Consider the following 23491-nt stretch of genomic DNA (forward strand, 5'->3'; position numbering starts at 1 on the left):
AGCTCTGATTGTTGTTTTATAAAAGCATGCTTCTTGTTATCACTAAAAGTAGTGATATCTTTAGTAGATGTCATACAGTCTCACATGATTTTTTCTTTAGGTGGACAAAATTCTGTAAGGGAGGAAATCACCACCCCCTGAAGGGGACTTACAAGGGGGTGATTACAATGGCAGAAATTGTTGGTATCAGTGTTTAGAACTGATGTATATTTTCTCATCCTAGGAGTGCATATGTGTATTTACAATAGGGTTTTCTGTTGCGTTTGCTTGAAAAACTCTACTGAGCTGAAAAGTTTGAAAGGAACAGCTTGAGGAATTTTTTCCATCAAGATACAATCAAGGGCAGGAAATCGTAGATGCAGAGTTGTGGCTTTGCCTCCATTTTTTTATTAGTTAATTAAACTATAACAAGTCTTAACTTCATTTTAGGTTAACTGTTTTCCTAGATTTCAGGAATCTTTTAAGAGGTCAATAATGCTTTCTTTGGCTTTTGCTCATTGGGTGCAGGATGAGGAGGTGCAGTCGGTGAGGCAGAGCTCTGCAGATGTGCTGCAGAGCATGTGTGCGTGCACACATGTCGACAGTTGTTGACGGTGGGAAACCATCCATCTTTCCTCATCTGTGCACCACCCTGTAAGGATGGAAACCACAGGAAAGGAACGTGGATGGCCTGACATCTGTAAGCGAACTTACAGTATCTGATTAAAGCTCAGGAGCCCTGAGTACTTGCAGCTACCAGTTGACATGCGTTTCTACTCAGTTATGGAGAGGTGCCGAGTCTGAGTGAGAGTACCAGGGGAGGGGAAATCCAAAGGGAAAAAACTGAGACCATAGGTGTGCATTTAGCTTCACCAGAAGGAAAAAAAAAACCAACCAAAGATCCCACTGTACATTGCAGCATGGGTTTTCTCTGTGAGGTCAGGGTGCTTCTTTTTTAAAGTGCTGCAAGGCAGCTGGCGGCATTTTCTTCTCGGCACGTAAAGCTGCCTGGAGGCATGCATTTAAAGGGCATATGAGGGAAGCAAATAGAGCCATGCAAGTGTCACATAACTGTCTTTAACAACGGGAGCTATTCCAGCACTCAGAGCCAAATCGGCTTTCAGCAGAAAGGATAAAATTTAGCAGAGCTGGGAAAGGGAAGGGGAGGGGAAACACAGCACCACCTCCTGCTGACACCACAGAAGTTTCTTTCAGCTTTTCCTCTCCCTCCCTCTGTGCATATATTTTCTTTTTAATCAGCTGCGGCTCTTCCCTCCCTGGCTTCTTTTTTAGATTATTATTTATTTAAAACGGTATTTTTATAGTTGGAATTCTGCTTTCCTAATTTCTCTTGTTTCACATTTAACTTCTTCAGAGGATTTCATTGATAGTTATTGCAATTAAAAATTATAAATAAACTCAGCACCAGCTGCTCAAATGGCTGTTGCAGTATATCTGGAACATAATGCGGTCTGTTCAGGGCAGCCACACAATGCAATTTATCCCCACACCTGAGGGAATGAATTTCACAACTATAATTGCTACAATATAATTCTTATTAATGTTGTGCTATAATTCCTATTAATTCCAAAGGGCTAGTAAATGCATTAGGACTTGTCAACATATTATTTTACACTGTTTATGATCTGTAGAATTACGCTCTTCAGTGTTGTATTGCATAAAGAAAAGCCTTAAAATTAGCTTTAATTGCAGGGGGGTGAAACCACATATTCTGTTCAGGCACTGGGAAAGACAGAAGGATCCTGGTGTTCAAGGAGGAATTAAACTGCATTTTAAAATCAGCTCTTTGAACTTTCTGTGCCATGCAGTTAACAGTTTATGAAGATATATTAATAATGCCTGTCCTGGTTATTAGAAAAAGAACCACTGGTGTCTTTATGAAGGAATAAATAGCTATAAGAAAGATAGGTTTATAAAATTAAAAATAACTTATCTTCCAGCAAAGACAAAAGTGGGGAAATTACAAGTCATTGTAACTGATGTAATAAATGCAGAATGTGTTATCTTGCTGTGCTCTTATTTATTCTTGTTTTATCTCACTTCCCTGCTTTTCTAGGTAGTGAATATGATGAAGAGGAAGTAGACTATGAAGAATCAGACAGTGATGAGTCCTGGACTACAGAAAGTGCTATCAGCTCTGAAGCTATCCTTAGTTCAATGTGCATGAATGGAGGGGATGAGAAACCTTTTGCCTGTCCTGTTCCTGGATGTAAAAAAAGATACAAGGTAAGCAGTAGTGTGGACCTACCTTATTTCCTGCTGGTGTAGTGAGGAGAGGGGGAAAAAGCCTCTAAGATCAGCTTGTACTTTTCTTGTTTGATAGACTTTTCACATTCATGTATGTGGTATTTTAGCAGAGTACTTACTTTATTTACTGGTTTCCTCTCAAACACAGTCAAGATACCAGTTTTACAAAGGATGTGTGGCCTTCTGTATCCCTGTATATAATATCAAGAGACATTATGTATACTGACTGTCTTTTAACATTTTAACTAGCTTTCTGTTAATTAGACAAATTAACTACAGAATGCAGGTGGTACTACCAGTGAAATAATCTCTGGGGTGCCTTTCACAAACACTAAATAGAGAGCTTCTGCCCATCAGTGGCAGAATTAATTCCTTCTGCTTAGCTGCTAGAGATACTGCCTCTCCTTTAGTGACGCTGTGCCCAGGGTACTTTTCCTGGTCAAGTTGATGTGCAGAAGGTGGTGGTTTATGTTTTGCAAGTCAGAGGTCATCCTTGGAAAGACAGAGCCTCAGAGAAATTCCCTCATTATTGTGTCCTGGGTCCGAGCCCTGTGTCTGCACAGCTGTCAGTGTGTCTAGCCTCACGTGCAGGGCTTGCATCCATCCCTTTGCGTGACATGCTGGGAAACAGTTCTCCTCCCCCTTTTTTCAGTTACATTCCGACATGAGAAATCTTTGTCTGTTTATGGGAGTGAAACATCTTTAACTTTGAATCTTGAGCTGGCCAGAACAGAACATGTTGAGCTGTTGTGAGGACAGTAGGATTGCTTCACATGAACCAGTGCAGAGACAGATGAAACTATTGAACAACTTGGACTTTTCACTGTGGTATTCTATAGCTATTGACATTTGGGAACAGAAATAATTTATTGGCACAGTTTTCCTAAATCACTTTCTGAAGTTTTTGCAGGAACTACTGGAAAGCTCAACCACTGACCTACACCCTAGAAAAATCAGTGGGGGTTGGGTTGGTTTTATATTAGTTTTACTTTATGGCTTCTCCTTTAAATAGCTGGCAAGTAGGGACTTAAAAGAGAACAGAAATATGAAAGAGAAATATAGGAAGACCAATAACATTTGAGATAAAACAGTTGTGACAAGAATGAATAAACCATGCATGAAACTGTGTAGAGGATAAAAACGTGTTTCAGTGGTTCTGCAGCTGTTCTGTACTGCAGCAGCTCCTGTACAGCAAATCAAGACTCAGATTCCTACACAGATCAGTTAATGCTGACAATACCTTAAAATATGAGCAAGAAAGCAGTGTGCTTCCTTATTCCTTAGTAACATACAAGTCTTTTTTGCAGAGATTAGCCTATACTATATCATGGTTATTCCTCTCTTTAGTTACAGGAAAAACTGAACTCCCATCTCCAGGGGCAGAGCAGAGGAAAAGATGTTTTCAGACAATTTGCAAGTGTTACTTTGCAGATGTACACACGTTATTCAAGATTAATACTTTTCTTGTGTGTGGCAGAAGCTGTGCCAGATGAAGGGTATAGTATAAAAGCTAAATCCCTAGCTCAGGAAGCAAACAAGCCATGGTGATTGTTAGAAGTCACAGTGCCCACAGGGCATCTATGCATTGCAGAAAACATTCACTTAATGGCAAAGGCTAGAAGGAGAACCCTGTAATTTGCTATATCCTGTCTGTTCTCTGTTTGACTGCCAGCCCTCTGTCTTTTTATTGCTCAAATAAGCAAGCTGTTTCTGCCTGCTTCTGCTATCTCACTACCTTCATCTCAAATGCATGAGGACTGTCTAAGGGATATCTTGTACACCATTAATGTTAGCACAGTTGGACAGGGGACAAATTAATGACCTATAGAGAGGCTGACAGACAGAGAGCAGCAGCAAATAAAAAAGTACCACATTTTCCTAAGAGACTCACCTCTGTTTAGTCCTGATAGGAAAGCACATTTCCTTAAACTCTGCCTCACCTCATTTCTCTTTTCCGTGGGCTCTGTTTCCTCTTTTTTTCTTTTCAGCCTAATTTTTTTCTTTCTACATTTTTATCTTTGTTTCCTTCCTTTTAGCTTTGTGTCAGCTGTGTTTCTGGTTTCCTCTTCATCTTCCTTCTGCTTAACCCCCTCCTCTGATGAATTATTTGCGGAGTCCGGGCAGGGAGTCCAGTGATCAAAGCATTGGGATTTTGTGGTGGGTACTGGATAATCACAGTCAGGGCTGTAAAACAATTATAGTGCTCCAAACAGGAACACGGGCATGTACATACAGTAATTGCCAGGCTTACTTTACAGCTGAGAAAGGATGCATTCCTTCAGGGAGTGAGGAGGAAAGGAGGATATACACAGTTTTCTTTTGTCTGGCCTTAGGTGACGTACATTTGAGAAGGAGAAGTGTTATTTTTAGGTATGTTATTTGTATTACAGTACTGCTTAAAGGACCCGGTAGGGATGGGGCTCCTTTTTGCAAACAATGTACAAGGATAAAAAATGGCCTCTGCACTGAAAAGTCATTATGGAAAGGTAAATAAGACCAGAATGAGAACAACAAATACGCCCAAGGAATGGGCTGGGGCAGACAATGGAAACTGTAACAAGAACATGTTTATACACAAGCCCAGATGAGTATCAGAAGACCCTGCTGGCCTCCTGCCCAGCTGCTATCTCTTGATGCTTTCCCATAGGCAGTGCAGTAGAAGTGAGACAGGAACTTTATTTTTTGAAGAAATAAATTTGCTCACTTACAATACATATTGTTAACTGTGTGTGGCATGGCTTAGGTGTTCTTGAGGAGCTGAAGGTTCTGGGGGAAAAAGACCAACTTTTTTTTAATGATATGTGAATGTGTTTGTAGGATAGTCAGAAACAGCAAAATGAATCAGGAGCATACTGACTTCTGGAAGCTTAAAACACAAACCTCTGAACTAATTTCTGAAGCTTGCTTTCTTCTTCTCTAATTATAGTTACTGACCTAGATAACAAATTACAAGCATTTTATAGTTGTCATTTATGGATTTTTTTTCTTCATATGATCTGTATTTGATGCCTTAAATTTGATTTTCAAAAAATCATCTGCATGAATCAAAGGAACCCAGAGATCTTGGTCTTATTTCCATGGAGCTCACACTCGCCAGATTTTGGATTTACGTCCACATGTAGATGCCCTATCCAGAGTGTGTGGGTAATGAGCAGTTATCTTGCTTTGCAAAATGCCACCTATAAGAGCTAAAGCATGTATTTATCAACATGGCAGTTAGTTTTGCTTTTATTCAGTACCACCTATGTGTGCCAGTCACTTGGTCTCTAGCTCTGGAGAAGAACCGTTCAAAGTGTGTATATGATGCAGGTAAACTTATTCCAAACAGTAAATGAAGTTTGATACAAAATGGATAGATTCAAAAACCCCAAATTTGTCACAAATTTTCTAGTTTGTGCAAATAAAAAAATGAAAGAGCAATAGATTTCCGTGCATCCAAGATGTAGCTTATATGTGTGACCACTTTTTGGCCGTGACAAGGAGAAATGGCACTTTGCAAGAATGCAGAGGCATAGAGGCATTGAGGCATTGGGCTTGTCTTTCTGGCAGGCAGCAGGATGAGGGTCCTAGGCCTGTCAGGTGGGGCAAAGCCCAGGAAGGCTGATCTAATGGCAGTGAGACTCAGCAAAGCTAAGGGAGGGAGAACACTGATGTGCGAGGGAAAATAAAGGGATTTGATTGAAAGGGAGCAAGCCAGAGCTTAGACGTTGAGCAAAGAGGACCCAGACCCACAAAGAAAATTTCAGGAGGAAGAGCCAGGAGATACAAAGATATATATGAATGTCCAAGTCTGAAACAGGAAATCCTCCCAAACCATCCTTGGTGTCTTTTTCGTCTTGAAGGGGGTGGCAAGCTCTCTGCAGTGTAGTGGCTTCGTGACTACTGCAGTGCAAGGGGCCCTGCCCAGCAACTGCTCTCGTGTCCATGAAACCAGGTAGTGCCAGTCTAAACTTCTCTATCTGGTCCTGATCTGGTCCCAGGTTAATAATTGTTTCCTCCTGTTTAAGATTTTAGAGTGCCCTTCTATGCTACCATCTTCTTCCTCAATCATTTGTGAGAGTAAGTAATGAGCAACCTAAGTAACCAGAGCAATAAAAGTGATGTATGAGTTTGGCAGTGGGTTTTGCCGTACCTCAGCAAACTCAGCCCAGACATACAACAAAGTGTTTACATTACAGCAGTGGAAAAAGTGCTGAAGAGTTGACTGTAATTCTAACAACAGTTTTCTTTTAGCCGGGAGTGCAGATCCAGTTTCATGTTATACTAGCTCCTCAAACCTTCCATGGTCCAATTCATTCCATGTAGATTTCTGGTTTAGCATTTCCTTAAATTTTTTTGCCTGAAAGTACTTTTCCACCTTCCCCAAAGCACATGGTGTACTTGAGGCTGAGCAAGTCATTAAGAAAGCTGGATCAGGAGAAAGAGTGCCATTGCATGGAACAGTGAAAGATATCTGTGATTGCAGGTTTAGAGCATCTGATTTAAATTGATACTGGTTTGAAAGTATCTTAAATTGATTTCTTACAAATATCAAAGTCTAGACAGGTTTCTGTAGTTTCCAGTACATACTATATGGGGTTTGGGGATAGCTTTGCTTTTCAGATTCTACTGCACTAGCAAAAGTTTAGCAGGTCACTTCAGGATTTTCTCTCCTTTGAAGGCACAGATCCTCCTTAACAGTACTTAGATGTTGACAGATGTCTTATGACAGCCCTCATGCCACCCTGTGGCGTTCCGGCCCCCTCACCCCAGCAGTCCTGCGGGTGCTGAAGGTTGTAACTATGTGCAAACCCATCTCAAAGCTGCCTCAGGATCTCAAGTTACTTACAGAGAACTCACTTGAATGTTCTTGAGGATGATTTGTAGCTTTGATGTGCTCTTGTCTGTCTTGGTGGTACGGCATTTGACCTTCTCTGAGTGCTCTTCACCCAGAAGTAACCTCGTATTTGTGTGTCTGCTTTGTATTGGAGACTGAAGATTCTCATCTCCCGTATCTCAGATGACAGCTGTGCAAGAGTATTTTTAAGGGTGTAAAGGACAATTTGGGAGCTGGATTTGCAACTTTAACAAAGCAAGTGCACTGAATTGTGCCTGGGTTCTATAGAGAAGAGAAACATGAGTACGTGGGCAGAGCAGTCACTTGCAGTCTTGCACTATGCCCTTTTACCAGGGTGGATGTTGTATGCTAAGCTTTTCTTCTCAAAGGATTTCAACAAATCAACCTCTCCAGACACCCCGGCTGCCCTAAAAATGCCATTTCAGTGGTACAGACTACACTGGGCATGGTAAGTTGTGGCAAGAACAGTACCACGCTCAAGTTCGTGAGTAAACGCAAGGAACTGGGTTTGCTTAAAGATTAAAACACATCACTGCTGGGGTGCAGTTAACACACAGTAACTAAGGACCAGCATTTTACATCGTAAGATGAGACCACCACAGTTCTCTGGGAGACAGGTGGTTTCTCTTGCCATTACAGTCCTCCCTACTTGCCCAATTGGAGCTGCAAGTGCCTTACACTGCTTTTGCTCACTTTTGTGAGCTGTGGTTAGAGCAGGGCTGTGGAGAGAGGCACACAGGGGGACTTCCTCTAAGGAGTGGGACAGAATAGTTGAGGCTCTGACTTCGAATTAATTGGATTAGGAAGTAGGGGAGAAGAAAGGGACACATTGGCAGGAGGGTGGTATTGAAGGTGTCAGACTCGTGCCTTGCTGGGGTTTGCTTTCTGATGTATCCAGAGTCTTGGGAGTGGTGACTCTGTTCTGTTTACTGAGGGCTTTTTCTCTTTCCTTTGTTTTTCAAACCAGAGTGCCTAATGTGTGTAATTGCTGTAAACTCCAACCTGGAGTTTGCGCTTACCGTAAAGTGTGCCTTGACAAAACCAAACTTGTTGCTTAAAGAGCCAAAGTGGGGGATTTATTATGTGTAACACGAGGCAGTGGTTCAGCAAAGACAAACTCGGGTAATTCGTACCCAGGCTGTTAATTAATTTTAGCTCTTTTCTTAATAGTTTAAAAGAAGCCTGAGATATGTAGCTAAAAACTTTTAAGGGGACACAATAGGGCCTCGGAACTGTATCTTTTTGTCACAAATGGTCTTGGCATCTTTGGTTTCTTCCTAGGAGAAGCTGTAACAAGAAGCATTTTGACTTATCTAAAAATCCAACCTTTTAGCTGAAGCAGTAAGAGAGACCACAGGAAGGCGACTCCTGTATCAAGCAGTATCACAACAGCTATTGAGAGCACAACAGCTTTCCCCATTTTGGCCAGAAATAGGTGTAAAGGAGGACAGGGCTGTGATTTTGGTTTATGTGTTAGCAGGATGTTTGATTAATGTAGCAGAGGTGTTGCCTATTTGCTGACCTTGCCAGTGTACCAGTGTGTTGTGGTGCCATCTCTCGCTCTTTGTCCTCAAACCAGTGGAGATCAGTTCTTAAGTTGTAGCTGTAGAATATTCTCAAACAATAGCTGTTTTGCAGATGGCTTTTCTGGATTGTTTTGAGTGCCCTGTGTAACTCTTTGGGCTGAGTGTTCCCTGCAGTTAATTCTTTGGAGACAATGTGCAAACTATCAGAATTTGCTGGTGCCTAAAGACATATCTCAAAACAATGACACAGAACGGAACAAACACACCATGGGGGGAGCTGCAGCTTTTTGAAGAAGTGTGACTTGAGTCTCCATGCCAATTCTTTGTTTGCTTGTAAATGAACCTCTGAATAACAGTCAGTGCTATAGGGAAAAATGTCAGGAAGGCAAAAGAACATCCACGTATGAGGCCATTAAATGGTGGTTTTTTGGAAAATACATTATCAGATCAGAGGGTTGAAGCACCTCTGCTACGGAGACAGGCTGAGAGTTGAGTTTGTTCAGCCTGGAGAATAAAAGGCTTTGGGGAGACCTTAGAGGTTCCAGTATTTAAAGGTGGCCTACAAGAAATCTGGAGAGGAGATTTTTAAATAGGCATGTAGGGACAGGATGTGAGGGAATGGCTTTAAACTGACAGAGGGGAGATTAGGTTAGATATAAGGAAGAAATTCTTCACTGTAAAGGTGATGAGGCACTGGCACAGGTTGCCCAGAGAAGCTGTGGCTGCCCCATTCCTGGCAGTGTTCAAGGCCAGGTTGGATGGGACTTTGAGCAACCTGGTCTGCTGGAAGGTGTACCTGCCCATGGTTGGGAGGTGGAATTACATGGTCTTTAAAGTCGCTTCCAGCCCAAAGCATTCTATGATGATTCAATGAGACAGAAGTCAGAATCAGGCAGGTAAGTTCAGTCTGTTAGAACCACATAGATTGTTTTCCTTCTTGTCCCGTCTCACACCTATCTTGAAAGCACAACACATGCACAACACCCCACAGGATTTCCAAAGCCCTTTGTGTGATGCTGTCTGTGCCATTAACAAGTTCTTTTGCTTTTTAAGTGGAAACTCAGCTGTTCCCTGCCCACATGACCACTAATGTTTTCCTTTCTCACTCACAGAATGTGAATGGTATAAAGTATCATGCCAAGAATGGCCACAGAACGCAAATCCGCGTACGTAAACCATTCAAATGTCGCTGCGGAAAGAGTTACAAGACAGCTCAGGGCCTGCGGCACCACACAATCAATTTCCATCCCCCCGTGTCTGCTGAGATTATCAGGAAGATGCAGCAATAACATGCTGGTCACAAACGTGCCAAGAAACCCTCACCAGCAGTTGCTGATTTTGAGAACAGCCACCTTTTTCAGGGGAAGCATTCAGCAACCCTTTCAAAAACAAAAATTAAATGCATGCTTTAAAATTTTCTGTAATTTTGGAATGATGTATCTTTGTAGAGTTAATGATTTTGTACATTTGCACATGTAATCATCATACCCATGTTCATTACTTTGAGATAAGGTGCTATCAAAGCTAGAGGTTCTCCAGAACACTTTTCTCCAAAACAAAGCCCAGAGGAAGGGGGGTGGGTTGCCTATTGAGTTGTCCTGCAGTGGGAATCGGTGCAAGAGGAGGCGAGGGGATCTTGCCATTGGCACCCGTTGGAGATGATTGTACCGTGACAGAGACTTCCAATGCGTGCAAAACCAAACTGACACCACCCGCATCAGACTAGCGCTAACATGCCTTACGTAACAGAGCTAGCGTGGAGTAGCAAGTCTTTTAGGTAACGGGAATATAAATAAGAAAGAATGTTTAACATAATATGCTAAAAATATTTTCATACTTAAATAACATACATACGAAGGTGTGCTTGCTGTATTTTGTATTATCTTGCAAATCTCTTTTCTTTTCTCCCTCTTGAAGTGCGGACACCCTTTGCCATTCCAACTAGTAAACAATCACTTTAGCATTAGAAATTGCTCCTTTTCTTTTGTCCAAGATTCATCTTACGTTCACGCCCATCCAACTTTTGAGGACCAATATCCCAGTCCAAGGAAATATCCCTGAACTATCTATTAGAAAGACACTTGGAAATACTTAAGTGCAAATTTATGTGTGTGTGAGAAACAATTATCTTCATCGCAGATGAAGTTTTAAAGCACTTTGTAGTTCTCTATTGCCAACAGATTTAATGTTTTATGTGTTGCCAATTCTTGCAACTACTGTACGAGCATGTGCCTGTGGTTGCAAATAAAAATTACAAAGCCTACGCCTGGTTTAAGGAGGTCCATTACTTGTGCAAGGGAGTTCCTAAAGCCGCTCCCTCATGCTCATTGTATTTGAGATTTTCTTTGTGTGTTTTTTTTGCTTCTCATCATAGATCGCTGCATTCCCGTTGGAAGTGTCTGTTTAGCTTTACTGTTATTTTGCTGAACTATGACATATGAGCCTTACTGAAAGATTAAGTGCTTCTTGCAGCAGGTGGTCAGAGACTGACTTAAAACAAAAGTGAGCGTTTCGTGTCTGGACCACACCTGAGCGCATGCTGCTCACCAGCCTGCCCCCAGCATTCCGCTCTCACACACATGGTTCCTGCCATGGAGCTGCCCCAGAGCTGAGGTGGGCATCCCCCAGCATGGAACAGGCATTAACCACAGGAATTGCCTTTGCCCAGTTCCCATTAAGTGAAAACACAAGCTCAGATGAAGGAGGAATGAGCTCTCCCTCCATTCTTTCCCAAAGTCAAATGAAAACTCTTTCAGGATGACAATTACCTGTGCTCCTGCAGAGTAAAAGTCTCATTAAAACACTTTGGCATCAGCGTAATGCCCAAGCATGTGGAACACCCTAACTGAAACAGAGCATCACTTTGTCAAACCCTGGAGAGGTGATTGTGGTTGCATCGTGCAGGGCTATGAGACACATTCAAGGGGTGATCCAGACACGTGAAGCCCTGGGCAGCTGCTTCTACCTTATGCAGCTCTGGCCAACAGCTCAGCCTCAGCTCTGCTCCTGGCGCAAGAAACCACAGGCTGGGTAAGTTCCTCCAACAGCTGAACAGTCGTAAAATGTCCTTGTTGCATGTAAATTCCTTTCGACTATAAAATGAAATTCCAGTTTCTATTTACCTACTCATTGTGACAGTATTATTAAACAGGTAAAGATGGGACTATTTTGTTATACTGTGTATAGTGAATGTATTGTACCGTGTCTGTGAAAAGTGTGCTTTAAATTATATTTTCATATGTTTTGTTGGGGACAAAGTACTTTAAGTTTGAAAGTGACAGAGGTTTGTTTTAGAACTGAAGGCAACTTAAAGAATTCCTGTCAGGAAAGCTGCTTATAAATGTAAATCAAATCACATTTAAAATAAACTGCCTCTGACCTAAGAAGCCTGCTCTGCACTCGTTATTAATGTTACTAAGAGTTAGGTTCTTGGGATGTGTACAGTCTTTTAGCTGTGTATTTTGCTTTGGTAGCATTAAATACCACCAGGGCCCTGGTTACCTGAGTGTGTAGGGATGCCACAGGCCGCCTTTCTCCTAGAGGTTCATTCACCAATGAAGCAGCTATTGCTGTGGAAGAAGGATCATTAACACTGCAGCTGGGGGAGGCTGGGTCAGAGGCTTTTGGCTTCTGCCATGTACCTGCAGTCTCCCTGGGTAAGTTAGTACAAGCAACCACATCAGGGTAGCTGTTTCATGGGGCAGCTTTTGAAGTAGCTCCCTGTACACACACACACACACACACACACTCCTCTAAGAGAAAGCCCCGCTTTGGCGCAGCCCACTGAGGGACCCCAACCCGAGATTTCCTAAAGTCTTTAATAATATGATTATTAACAGTAGTTTGGGTTTAGAGCCTGTTCTAGCTGCTTCCATACACTGCCGAGTTACAGTGAAAAAAAGTCTCTCAGTCCTTCCCCACCTTACCTCAGACCATCTCTTGACATGAAGTTCAGAGTTACAAACCCCTAAGGCTCACAGTGGGACAGGAGTGATGCAGCAGCTGTTGCCCAGGACACTGTGGTTTAGCCAATATCAGGCAGTTTTCAATAGCCTCTGCATCAAGCAGGGTAGTGCGTGTGTTCACAGGAGCACTGGAGGCAACAGATCCTACGCACAGCCTCCATCCCTGAGTCTCTCAAACAAAGAACATAAGTAGACATGAGCAACAGTTTCTTTGCCATGCAAAGCTGAAACACCATTTACTACAGCTACATAAAACCCAAACTCCCATTTTATTTCTTTCAAAACAAGCAGCAGGAAAAAGAAGGGACTGCCACCTCCATGAATTAATTTTGCTTTTAATGTAACGAGACTACTGTACAACAAGTGGAAAGCAAATTTACTTAATACAGTTAAAGTAAATATAAAATGTTGAGATATACACACAGGGGTTTACTTCCTGCAAAGAAATACATGAAGTTAAAATGCAGGAGGGTTTGAAAGCCCTAAGCCAAAAGGAACACAAGTCACTGGTGACAATGGAACGGTATTTCCTACTGACAGCAGTTGCACTGGAACAGTGATGACTTTTATTAAACAATTACTTGTAGGCATTTAAGCACAGCTGGTTTCTTCCAACTCAAAAATACTGCCTTAAGGTACAACTTAACTGAACGCTGTCCCTTAGGGCAAACATTCTATACATAAACCTGAAGTATTTGCCATTCCTTTTGCTGCAAGCATGTTACCTCAGAGTACATGCGCCTATGCTTCAGAAACATACTAGAAAACTGTATTTTGGTAGGGTAAGTCATGGAACTTTCCAATTTAACTGTTACTCAAAATAAAACTACATGGGTTTGCTAGGAGAAACACCTGTTAATTCCATTTTAATCGTGCTTCATTCACCAAGAGAAACCACGGTTGGTTCAGTGACTTTATTTTAAGGAGCTGAAGAGCATCATGAAGCCAGTCTTGTCTTCTCTGAGGCTAAATCATTCCCATGTCCTTGCAAACTCTGCTAAATAGGGGAATAAATAGCTACAGTCACAACATGGTGGGGGGTTGTGGAGTTTTTAGTATCATGTTAGGTAGAGAGAGAAGATACCCCAACAGCAGCTCACAGCCCCCATCTATCCCAGCTCCCCTTAGAGTGTATCTGCTTTGACTCAGAAGTTTACCCTGTTACAGAAAAGCTGCACTGGTTTTGCTCCATCGATGGACTACTCGGGGTGGGGGTGGGGTGAAGAGGGGGGGGATGTTAAAGCTACACCGCAAAACACGAGTATTTAGTCAAAATTCAGTACGTTCTGATCAAAGTGCGTCTGGACGTGCCGCTCGAAGCCCTGCTGGTCATAGTCGGGTGGGAACTGCTCGCTGCACATGGGGCACACCTTCCAGTGGCTCTCCACGTGTTCCTCAAACTTGCTCTGATCATAGTTGGGTGGAAACATCACATCACAGAGAGGGCACTTCTTGTGGACGTCAAAGCTGCAAGAGGAGGCGGAGGGAAAGAAGGACATGGTTATTTAATCTGTTACTGCAAAACAAAACACAGAAGCAGGACCTTGCTGCTGCCGCCATGAACAGCTTTACTAGAAACCTAACTCTGCTCAGGCTTTACAACCAAGCAAGTATCACACTTTCAATTTAAGTGTCTTTGTCGAAAATGCTCTGTGCAGTTCCAGTAGTTTTACACAGGAATTCCAGAATAACCTGGCATTTTAAAAGTGACACAATTTTGACCTAACTCCAGCTACTGCTGAATACAAATCTATTGAATGTCTTAATGGCCGAGCAGATTCATGGGAAACCACTCTCCCTGCTCATAAATGCTTGCTCTTAGCAAACATAACACTTTATAAAAGCTCTAAACTTGGGTTCACAATTAGGTTGCAAAGAAACAGAAGTTATTCATTCATTTACTACAAAAGTTATCTAAATTCTGTCAAAATGAGGTGCAGCACAAGCAGCCTACCCAGCTGCACAGCATATTCTCTCTTAGCTGTAACCCAAACATGCACTGAAATTGCTTTTCATCTCCATCACCTCCACTGAGAAAGGATCTAGTTACGGAGGAACCCACCCATGTCATTAAAACCAAAGATAACATTTACCTGGAATCAAAGCAGAAACCCGCTCCCCGTTCATGCAAGAGGAGACTTGGGGGATCAGGAGCAGAAGGGGCATTGTTGTCATCATCCTATTAAAAAAAAAAAAGTAGTAGTATTTTAAATAACACCTACTAGAAACAGCTTTTTTTTTTCCTCCTCCTCATACGTATTTGTTATAAACACAGATGAAATTTACCTTTTTCCTTTTATCATTTCTGCAGCAGTAGTTTTACTTCGCTGTACAAACAGGGGACGTGGTTAATGTACATGACAAAGCTAAACCCCAGCTGCCTTTTGCCAGGTACACAGAGCAGACTGGTGCTGGCAGGGCCCAAACACTGCTGCTCACAGGGCAGCTGTGGGAACACAGGGTACGGGCAGAGCAGGAAAACCTGCCTTGAACTGGATGCAGGGCACCATGCTATAAGCTCATCAAATTGAGAACCCCACCTGCAGTCCTGCATCCAGCTCTGGGGGCCCCAACATAAGAGGGGCATGGACCTGCTTGTCCAAGTCCAGGGCAGGCCATAAAGACAATCAGAGGGCTGGAGCACCTCTCCTATGGAGACAGGCTGAGAGTTGGGCTTGTTCAGCCTGGAAAAGAAAAGGCTCTGGGAGATATTAAAGCAGCTCCACCACCTAAAGGGGACCTGCAGAAACCTGGAGAGGGGCTTTTTACAAGGGAGAATGGCTTTAACCTGCCACAGGGGAGATTTATGAGGCATTGGGAAAAAAATTCTTCCCTGTGAGGGTGCTGAGGCGCTGGCACAGGGTGCCCAGAGAAGCTGTGGCTGCCCCATCCCTGGCAGTGCTCAAAGTCAGGTTGGTTAAGGCCTCGAGGAACATAATCTAATGGAAGGTGTCCCTGTCCCTGACAGGGGGTTGGAACTTTAAGGTCCCTTCCAACCCAAACCATTCTGTGATTTATCAAGAGCTAAAACTCAAGCCCTACACAATCAAATGTCATGTCAGGCTTTAAAAATCTGTCAATGGGGATTTCAGCAAAGGAAAAGATGCTGATATTCATTCACATGGTGGCCTCCTGCCAGTCAGTCCCCAGCAATCTTCCTACACTGCTCCAACCAGCCAAACACATCATAGGTTTCACACCACCATCGGCCCATCAGCTCAACTGTACTGTTTGTCTGCTTCCTCTAACACCACAGAACCTGCTCTGCAGCCGCACTGAGCAGGGTGGCCCCACTGATGGACAAGCAAGTTTGCACCTCGGGGCAGGGAGCCAGGTCAGGCTCTGGGGAACATGCTGCTCCTCACGTCTCTCAGAAGGAGAAAGAGATCTGCCAGCAACAGGAAATTCTCAGGCAGGAAAGTGAAGAACACCTACAGAAATGGGATTCTGAGGGCTGCCTTCTGACAAGCAATGGTCAGAGTACTCGGGGTTTGCAGGTTTGGGGGGTGGGGTTTTATTCTGTGATGACATCATTAGAAATGAAGATTTAAATAACCAGTGATGCACAAGGACATTGTGAAGGGAAGAAATCGGCACAAGAGGAAAATAAACTGAAGGAGGAGTTACAAAATCAGAACTGTGTTTGTAAACCCATTCTGTACGCAATATCAACCTACTCATTACATAGCACCTTGGTCTGGTTCTGCCAATGATAATGCAGCACAAAACCTACTCAGGGTGGGAATATAGGTAAATCCAGCCACATTTTTGAAACTCTAAGACCTGGATCATTTTCCTTTTCATCTCAAAGACACCTCACATGCAGGAGTTAGGAATTACTTAGCTGATCTTCAAAACCGAATGTGCATGGGACCATCTATTCTAGCAGACATGCTGCACGTTTTCTTCATGTAACTAATACATACATTTAGATATATGTCATTTTTAGGCTAACATACTTTGTCCTTATGAAGAGTTAATGGAAACAGGGCAGGATGGGGAGATTCCCTCAATATTTCTGTTCTCCTGACAACAGCTGTTTAGTTTCAACCATTTAACATTTCCATTAGGCAGAGTGGGGCTTGCAGTGACAGATGCTAGCAACAGACGTATTTCCTGTCTAACTTGCTTGCTTTGCACCTGCAGTAAAAAAGGCATATGGGGTTTAAAGTATTATTTGTTCCTTTGGGCACAAAAGAGATGGGATAGATGTACTGAAGAAAAACTATTCCAAGTGCTACAATGCTACATCTTATACAGCACCAAAACCACAACAAATGTGCTGAACACCAGACTAAGCACACCAGGACTTCTCTGTGAAAACAATTGTGGATCTTCCTCCAAAACCAGAAATAGTTCCACTACAAACACAGGCCTACCTAACATTTAAATCCTTATAAAATACTTCGTTATACATCTTCACTGTTTGGCACTCAAATACAGGGCAGTTTTATCACAGCACTTATAATACCTGGTTACAAGCAAAAGGGATTTTTCAGCCTCAAATTCCTTAAGTTATATATTCATTTGGTGTACAAGGGCATTAACCCAAGTTCTGTGGCTAACATGATGCAGATGGGTCTCTTTTCCCATTCAAAATTACTAAGCCATTCAACAAACCCCAACTTTTGGAAAGGCTCTTTGCACAAACCTGAAAGGAACCGCTGACCTGAGCTGTAACAAACCCAGAACTCATCACCCCTGCAGTGAGCTGCCTTCCACACAAGTCTCAGAGTACCACAGAAACTTCCGTTTCCCCACCAGAAAAGCAAACCTGTCTTTATGCAGGCATCACACAGAGATTAAAATGCACTGAGCAGCAAGTGAAAGATGTTCACATTACACAACTGGAAGTGCTCTGACCAATGCCATCTGTATCAGCGGTGTCAGCAGAAGCAGACTGCTTTAGCATCAGCCACCCCACAGTTCCTGCTCTGCTACCACATTCCATGGGAAACCCAAGATTTTAATTAGAATTCAGAGTCTTGTGGATTCAGTCTTGTGGATTCCAGTTAAAATCTTTGGATGAGTTTATGGATTTATGCAAAAGTCTGCCATTTAAAAAGCTTATTTAATAAGAAGTCAGCCCTGCCTGTCCACTTTCTACAACATGTTAATAGGCTGGGGGATTAGTCTGTTCTGGGTAGGTGTTTCACATTACTTACTGTAGTTCATTTAGCTACTAGTCAGAATTCTGCCCCTCCTTTTGTTAATACTCAAAAGAACACACAGGGGTTACTGCTAGTCACTTGATAAGATAAAATGATTTATACCGTTTGTCCTTTCCTTCAGCATCTGGCAAGTGCGATGCCCTACCAGCTACAATATAACATTCCTCCTCCTTCCCTTCAGAGGAACCAATTTGAAAAAGAGTATGCTGCTTTCCCCTCCATGGGCACTATTCCACACTGCTACCTTGTTGGCACATGCTTCAACCAAAGGCAAACACAAGTTACTGGCATCAGAAAAGGCTTTTTTTAAACTGCTGAAGTAACATTTAGTTTGGTACACCCTAGGAATACAGCTTCTCATGACCCAGTAGTGGCTTCCTTCTACTGGCTTCTGACATGTGCACCATGTGACAATGACAACACTAAATTCATACTACCCTGTAGTAGGGTAAATCTGTTTCTTCAGTGTACTTTTGCTCTTCACCAAGTATATAAAGAAAGATCACTACTTAACCTTTTGTTATGCTTAACCCAAACAGGAACAACAGAAACAACAGAAATCTACGTTAAGCATAGATCAAGGTGCTTATTGCGGAGATTACTCTATAATCAAAGAATGGTCAAACAGTAACAGTGAGAATCCTACCTTAGTCTGAAAGTATTTCACAGTCATCCTAATTACAAGTTACAGTAAACAGTATACATGCACCAATAATTAAAATCACTGCCCTTGGGCAACTTGGAACTTCGGGAAAACACAGACCACGTCCCATTGCACGGGGCTCTGAGAGCTACTTTTCAATCCATTTTTTGTCCATTTCAGATGGACAAAACTCCTGAACTGTACAATGTAACACAGAGAACTCTATGAAGAGAGGAGGGGGTCTTACTTATCCTGGTTCACAATCACTTAGGTGTTCAGCTTCTTCCAGCCACTATAACCAATGATACAGTATTTATTCTAATGACGTTGTAAAGCATATACTTTTCAACCTTACACTTAAAAGCCAGTCACTCTTCCATGGTAAAACAAGCCATCCCCTAAAGATTCAGAAGCCAGAATGAAAAGGCACTAGCTGAAGCTGCTTTACAGAGAGTCAGACAGTAACTGCCAGGACAGCAGGCCTCAGTGGCTTGGCCTATGATGTATTTTAAGCATAGGCATCAGCTTACTCTCAAGACCCCATAGTCAAGTCATCCAAGTTATTTGGAAAGAAGCCCATGCTTCATATTCTGAGAGAGAGACAGCTTAACCTACCCTTTGCACACACCCAGAGCCAGCTTTCTCGCACTCCAGTCTGGTGATTAGAGACATAGCTGCACATACTTGGTCCAAGACCCCTACAGTGCCCTGCAGTGATGTAACACAGTAGGTACGTGGCCTCAGCTCCTTCCAAAAAGTCTGCTATCAGGCACCCACCACCTGGCACTGTGGTTATGCAGCATGACAAGTGCCAGGCCTTCCAAGTTCCAAAGTTTGGATAATGAGGTTAACAAATTATAAAGGATACCTTTAACATCATGACTTAACTATTATCTCTAGACTGTAACTCTGACTCTTTAACCACAATGAAGTCCACAGATTATATGTATCAAAGATAAATATAAGCATTCCACAATAAAGCTTGGCAAAAAGATAGGGGGTTTGTCACTCAATTAGGTAGAAGGGAAAGCCAGACATTGCTTGGCAGAAACAAGCACAACTCATCTAGTTTTACCAAAACTAACCAATTTTGTCTCAAGTACTGCTTTCATAATTGCAACTGCAAGCAGTTCCAAGACTGCCAAACAGAATTAGAAATAAAGCCATGTGACACTGTACAAAACCCACAGATTTAAACAATCTGCATCTCTGATTTCTACAGAGCATTTTAACATGCCACAATAAGCGAACTGATACCCATCTTATGATTTAAACAGTAAATGAACAGACACACTGCTGATGGGCAAAGTGGAAAGAGTAGTACATATGTTTTCTGTCTGATTCAGCTCTGCTGTGGGAGTGAAATCAATCCTCTTTGCAAGCAGTCTAGTCTCCCAAGAAGTACCCAGATACCAACTGCTCCTTTTATGTCTACCCCATATGGGAGACAGTAATTGGCTGCCAGGGTAAGATTAGGCTAATGAAGTGGAGTGAGGGTTTTTTGCTCGAAGAAAGGCCATTTTGGATTCCTGTCCTGGTTGTCAGTGCCCAGAAGTTACACTCTTCATCCCCCACAAGCTTACTGTGACTAACAACATTGTTTAACGGTCTCAGGATAATTATTCTGGGCTTACTGCCAAGTGTAATCAGGACCACTTTTCTCAAACTCTCACTTTCATATATGTAAGTTTTGTTTATGGATCTCTCCCGTACAAAACTGCTTCTAGAAATCATTTGCTCCAAATGATTACATTTTGGTCAATTATGGGAGCATGAGCAAATGGAAAGCTAGTGCTGAGTAGACAATGGCAAGAACTTGTGGCATTCTACACAAAACTGCCACTGTGTGTGTGCTCATCTGGCATGATTAACACAGACCAGCTTATCCCTCTCAAAAAGCACAGTTCAGCTGACCTAAAAGTTCAAAAAAGCTAAAGCTACACAGAATTCTGGAAAGCCTTAAGAGTCACACAAAACTGATGCTTTTTCTCATCAGCCAAATACACATCAGTTCCCATTCCCCAGAAACAAAATTTTGGGAGAAACAAGAATCAGAACACAACAACAACATTAAAATACAATTCTGATGTGTTTGCATACATACCCTTTCTCAGTCTACAACTCACTAACTGAAGACAGTTTCCCCCTGGTTACGTCTTTAAATACTGCACTAGAGCTGGTTTATCTTTGGTATATTATTATGTCTCTCTAGAAAGATTCCTGTAACTATCAATTTCCAAGTAAATTTGAACACTACACATGCACTCTATGTTTTTGGTAGGAGCAAGCAACTGATTCTTATTTGAAAGCAAAAAAAAAAAAACTAAATTATCTGATTTAAAAGCACCTTTTCTCAAGCTGAACTTTATTTAAGCCTGTTATAGTCCATCTCATTACAAAATTCCAAGCTGTGTCTGCAAATGAGCACAAGACTCGAGCACTGTTTCTCCCGGGTTTGCAAGAGGGCAAAGCACATACATCAGAAAGAACACCCTGCTAATTAAACTGAAGCAGATGACTAAAGAAGAGCTTGTCATATGTAATATCTGCGTCAAGAATGATCAGATTAAATATGCAAAATGTGAAGTAAAGGTGGGGAACAGCATTAATCTCACATTCTAGATCTTGAACAGGCTGCAAAAGTTCTGACAGTTTCTCTAATTATTCACAGTAATGGACATTGGGGGCAAAAGGTAGGAGGGAGAAACACATTTTTCTCCATTATAGGTGCTGAGCACCAGGGCTAAAATCATGCCTGTCTGAACACTGATCAGCTTCTGCAAAGGTTAATAGCAATTAAAAGTGGCAAACTAGACTAAATGAGAAATGGGTCATGATACCACTGTACTTGCAAAGAGCACAATACTTTGCAGAAAGGTATTCCTTGTTTAATATTTTTGAAGGTGCAAGAGTACTTGGAAAAAGAGTAATAAGTCTGTTCCTGTTCAAATGAAGACATACAGTCTAGTGTACAACAGAAGACAATTCTTTATACCAGAACAAGCAAGTTAACTGTACTAAAAACCTACATAAAACAAAGCCCTAAAAACAGAATCAGTGACAATCTGTCACCTTCAGTTTAATCAACTCTAGGTAACAGTCAATTAGTTCTTTCAAGTCCATGTCTAATAGTAAAAACCATTCAAAATGTAGATTAGCATATGCATATTAGCAAAAGAGAAAAAAGATTAATACATTAGAAGATTCTGATAAAAAATTGATTTTCATACTAGTATCAGAACCAGTTTAATTTGTATTTGTTCTCTTACAATTCAGTTCCTACATAAAAATTACAAAATGAGTAAGATGTGGCTATATTTTGAGCCCTCATTCTACCACACAGGAGAGAAAAATCACAATGAGTTGAGATTACTTGGATTTTTCAACTTTAGCATTTAAAAAGATAAAGCAGATGCTACTGTCCTAATACCAAACAAGCTGTCAGTTACTCAAGAGACTGGAGGAACAAGTATATTATTATCACTTGACGTTTTCTCCTTCAAAGCAAGCAAAAATTCACCTAAAACATTCTTCAGGGAAAAGAAATAAAAAACCAACCTGGAATTACAGGCTTATCAGATACTGAAAACCAATGTGCAACTCTTGATTACTCAATAGTAAATATACCAAGGAAAAAAGAATAATAAAATGGTAACTTGCATTGCTATCCTCAGGATCTTCCAAACCATCAGGCCGACTAAGATTGCGTGAAGGCTGACTACACACTACATCGTCTTCTAGCTCCCAAAAGGAAGTTCTAACAGGTGGTCTTTGGATCTCATCAGGATTGAAAGCACCATCTGCTCCATCTGAAGAAAAAAAACCCAAATAATTAAGAGAATCCTTTTTTAGTAGAGTTTGTGTTTTCAGATGACAGATGTGCTTACTTACATTTAAAAATCAAGACTTACACGTTTTCAGTTTAGATAAGATTAAATAATAGAAATCACCTTTTTCAAAAGGTGATTCTTTAAAACTTTGTTTATCTTAGCAATTCTCATCAGTAAAATACAGGCATTTTATTGATTTTCATCAATCAATAAAGACTCTGTATACTAGTACAAAGATTGCTGATACTTAACCTGCATTAAACAAGCCATTGCTTTTGAAACAGTAGAAGAGAAATTATATGGGGGGTGAGGAGTGGAGAGTAGTTTACTTACCTCTTCTCTCCTGAATTGCATAGGGGTTTCCATATTGCAATACTGGCAGTCTACTTGGCACTGCAGGAGCCGGTCCATTTTCCTCTGAATATGGGTTGCGAAAATGTAATGTCTGTTGTGAAATCTGCCCTTCCATCATCCTTCCAGCTTGATTTCCTGGTGTCCTACCGAGTTGCTAAATAATGCAAAGTTTAAGATCTAATTAACCTAGAAAGTCCTAGTAAAGTTTCTTCTTAGTGGGTATGAGAGAAAGGCTAGTTTGCAGGAGCACCCTGAAGAAAACACTGTTATTCAGTGGAAATTTCTCTCAAAAAAACAAAAGAGCATGGCAGAAAGGGCACAAGTATGCACATTTGAAAATGTAACTCTTCCAAAAATTAGTATACTTAAAACTCTAGGTTCTTGCATATAACCCATAAAGATTATAACCATTATAAACTGTTAAAGGGGTTTTACAACTTACAAACCATCATAAGTTTAGGCCAATATATATGCTAAAAGCACAGTAATTAAAGCGACTGAAGTGTGATCACTGCACCAGCTGTAATTGATCCAAAGAAGTCTCTCATCCTCCTGTTTAATAAAACAGGTTAAGGGATGGAGATCATGTATGCCAAGAACAGCCAAAAGAATATACCATTTACCAGAACCAAGCAAAACATTCTGAGATGCTGAAATGAAAATAATAATTTAAAAATAGAGATTGTTAAGAGAAGATGCTTTCCAATCATCTGGTTATTTCTGGTTAGCATTTTCTTTCGGGTTCTCTGAGTTCAGGTTTAGTATTTGCTAACATAATGTTAACAAAAACCTCAAACATGGAAGTGTGCCTTTTCTTCAAGACTTTAAAGGGAAACTAAAAGCCAAGACTTCAACTACCCATTTAACTATATGGGAAGTAAAACATCTCAGTTACTCAAAGGAACAACTCAATATATT

The 23491-nt window shown here is 41.5% G+C and overlaps 2 protein-coding genes across 6 annotated transcripts in view; one reads left to right on the forward strand and one right to left on the reverse strand.

Moving 5' to 3' along the window:
- Positions 1 to 11993, forward strand: part of JAZF1 (JAZF zinc finger 1) — a 188682-nt gene extending 176689 nt beyond the window's left edge. For both annotated transcript variants that reach the window (XM_034069756.1, XM_031045006.2), the window contains exons 4-5: positions 2057 to 2226; positions 9723 to 11993. In XM_034069756.1, the coding sequence (XP_033925647.1) occupies positions 2057 to 2226; positions 9723 to 9899 (347 nt within the window). In that variant the 3' untranslated portion in view covers positions 9900 to 11993. The remainder of the gene's footprint in view (positions 1 to 2056; positions 2227 to 9722) is intronic.
- Positions 11994 to 12890: 897 nt separating this feature from the next.
- TAX1BP1 (Tax1 binding protein 1) overlaps positions 12891 to 23491 on the reverse strand; it is a 53548-nt gene continuing 42947 nt past the window's right edge. For all 4 annotated transcript variants that reach the window (XM_031044981.2, XM_031044982.2, XM_005144435.4 and 1 more), the window contains 4 exons: positions 22553 to 22727; positions 22050 to 22198; positions 14669 to 14754; positions 12891 to 14042 (listed from right to left, as the gene is read on the reverse strand). In XM_031044981.2, the coding sequence (XP_030900841.2) occupies positions 13841 to 14042; positions 14669 to 14754; positions 22050 to 22198; positions 22553 to 22727 (612 nt within the window). In that variant the 3' untranslated portion in view covers positions 12891 to 13840. The remainder of the gene's footprint in view (positions 14043 to 14668; positions 14755 to 22049; positions 22199 to 22552; positions 22728 to 23491) is intronic.

Source organism: Melopsittacus undulatus, chromosome 1 (genome assembly GCF_012275295.1).
Source record: "Melopsittacus undulatus isolate bMelUnd1 chromosome 1, bMelUnd1.mat.Z, whole genome shotgun sequence".
Classification (NCBI taxonomy): domain Eukaryota; kingdom Metazoa; phylum Chordata; class Aves; order Psittaciformes; family Psittaculidae; genus Melopsittacus; species Melopsittacus undulatus.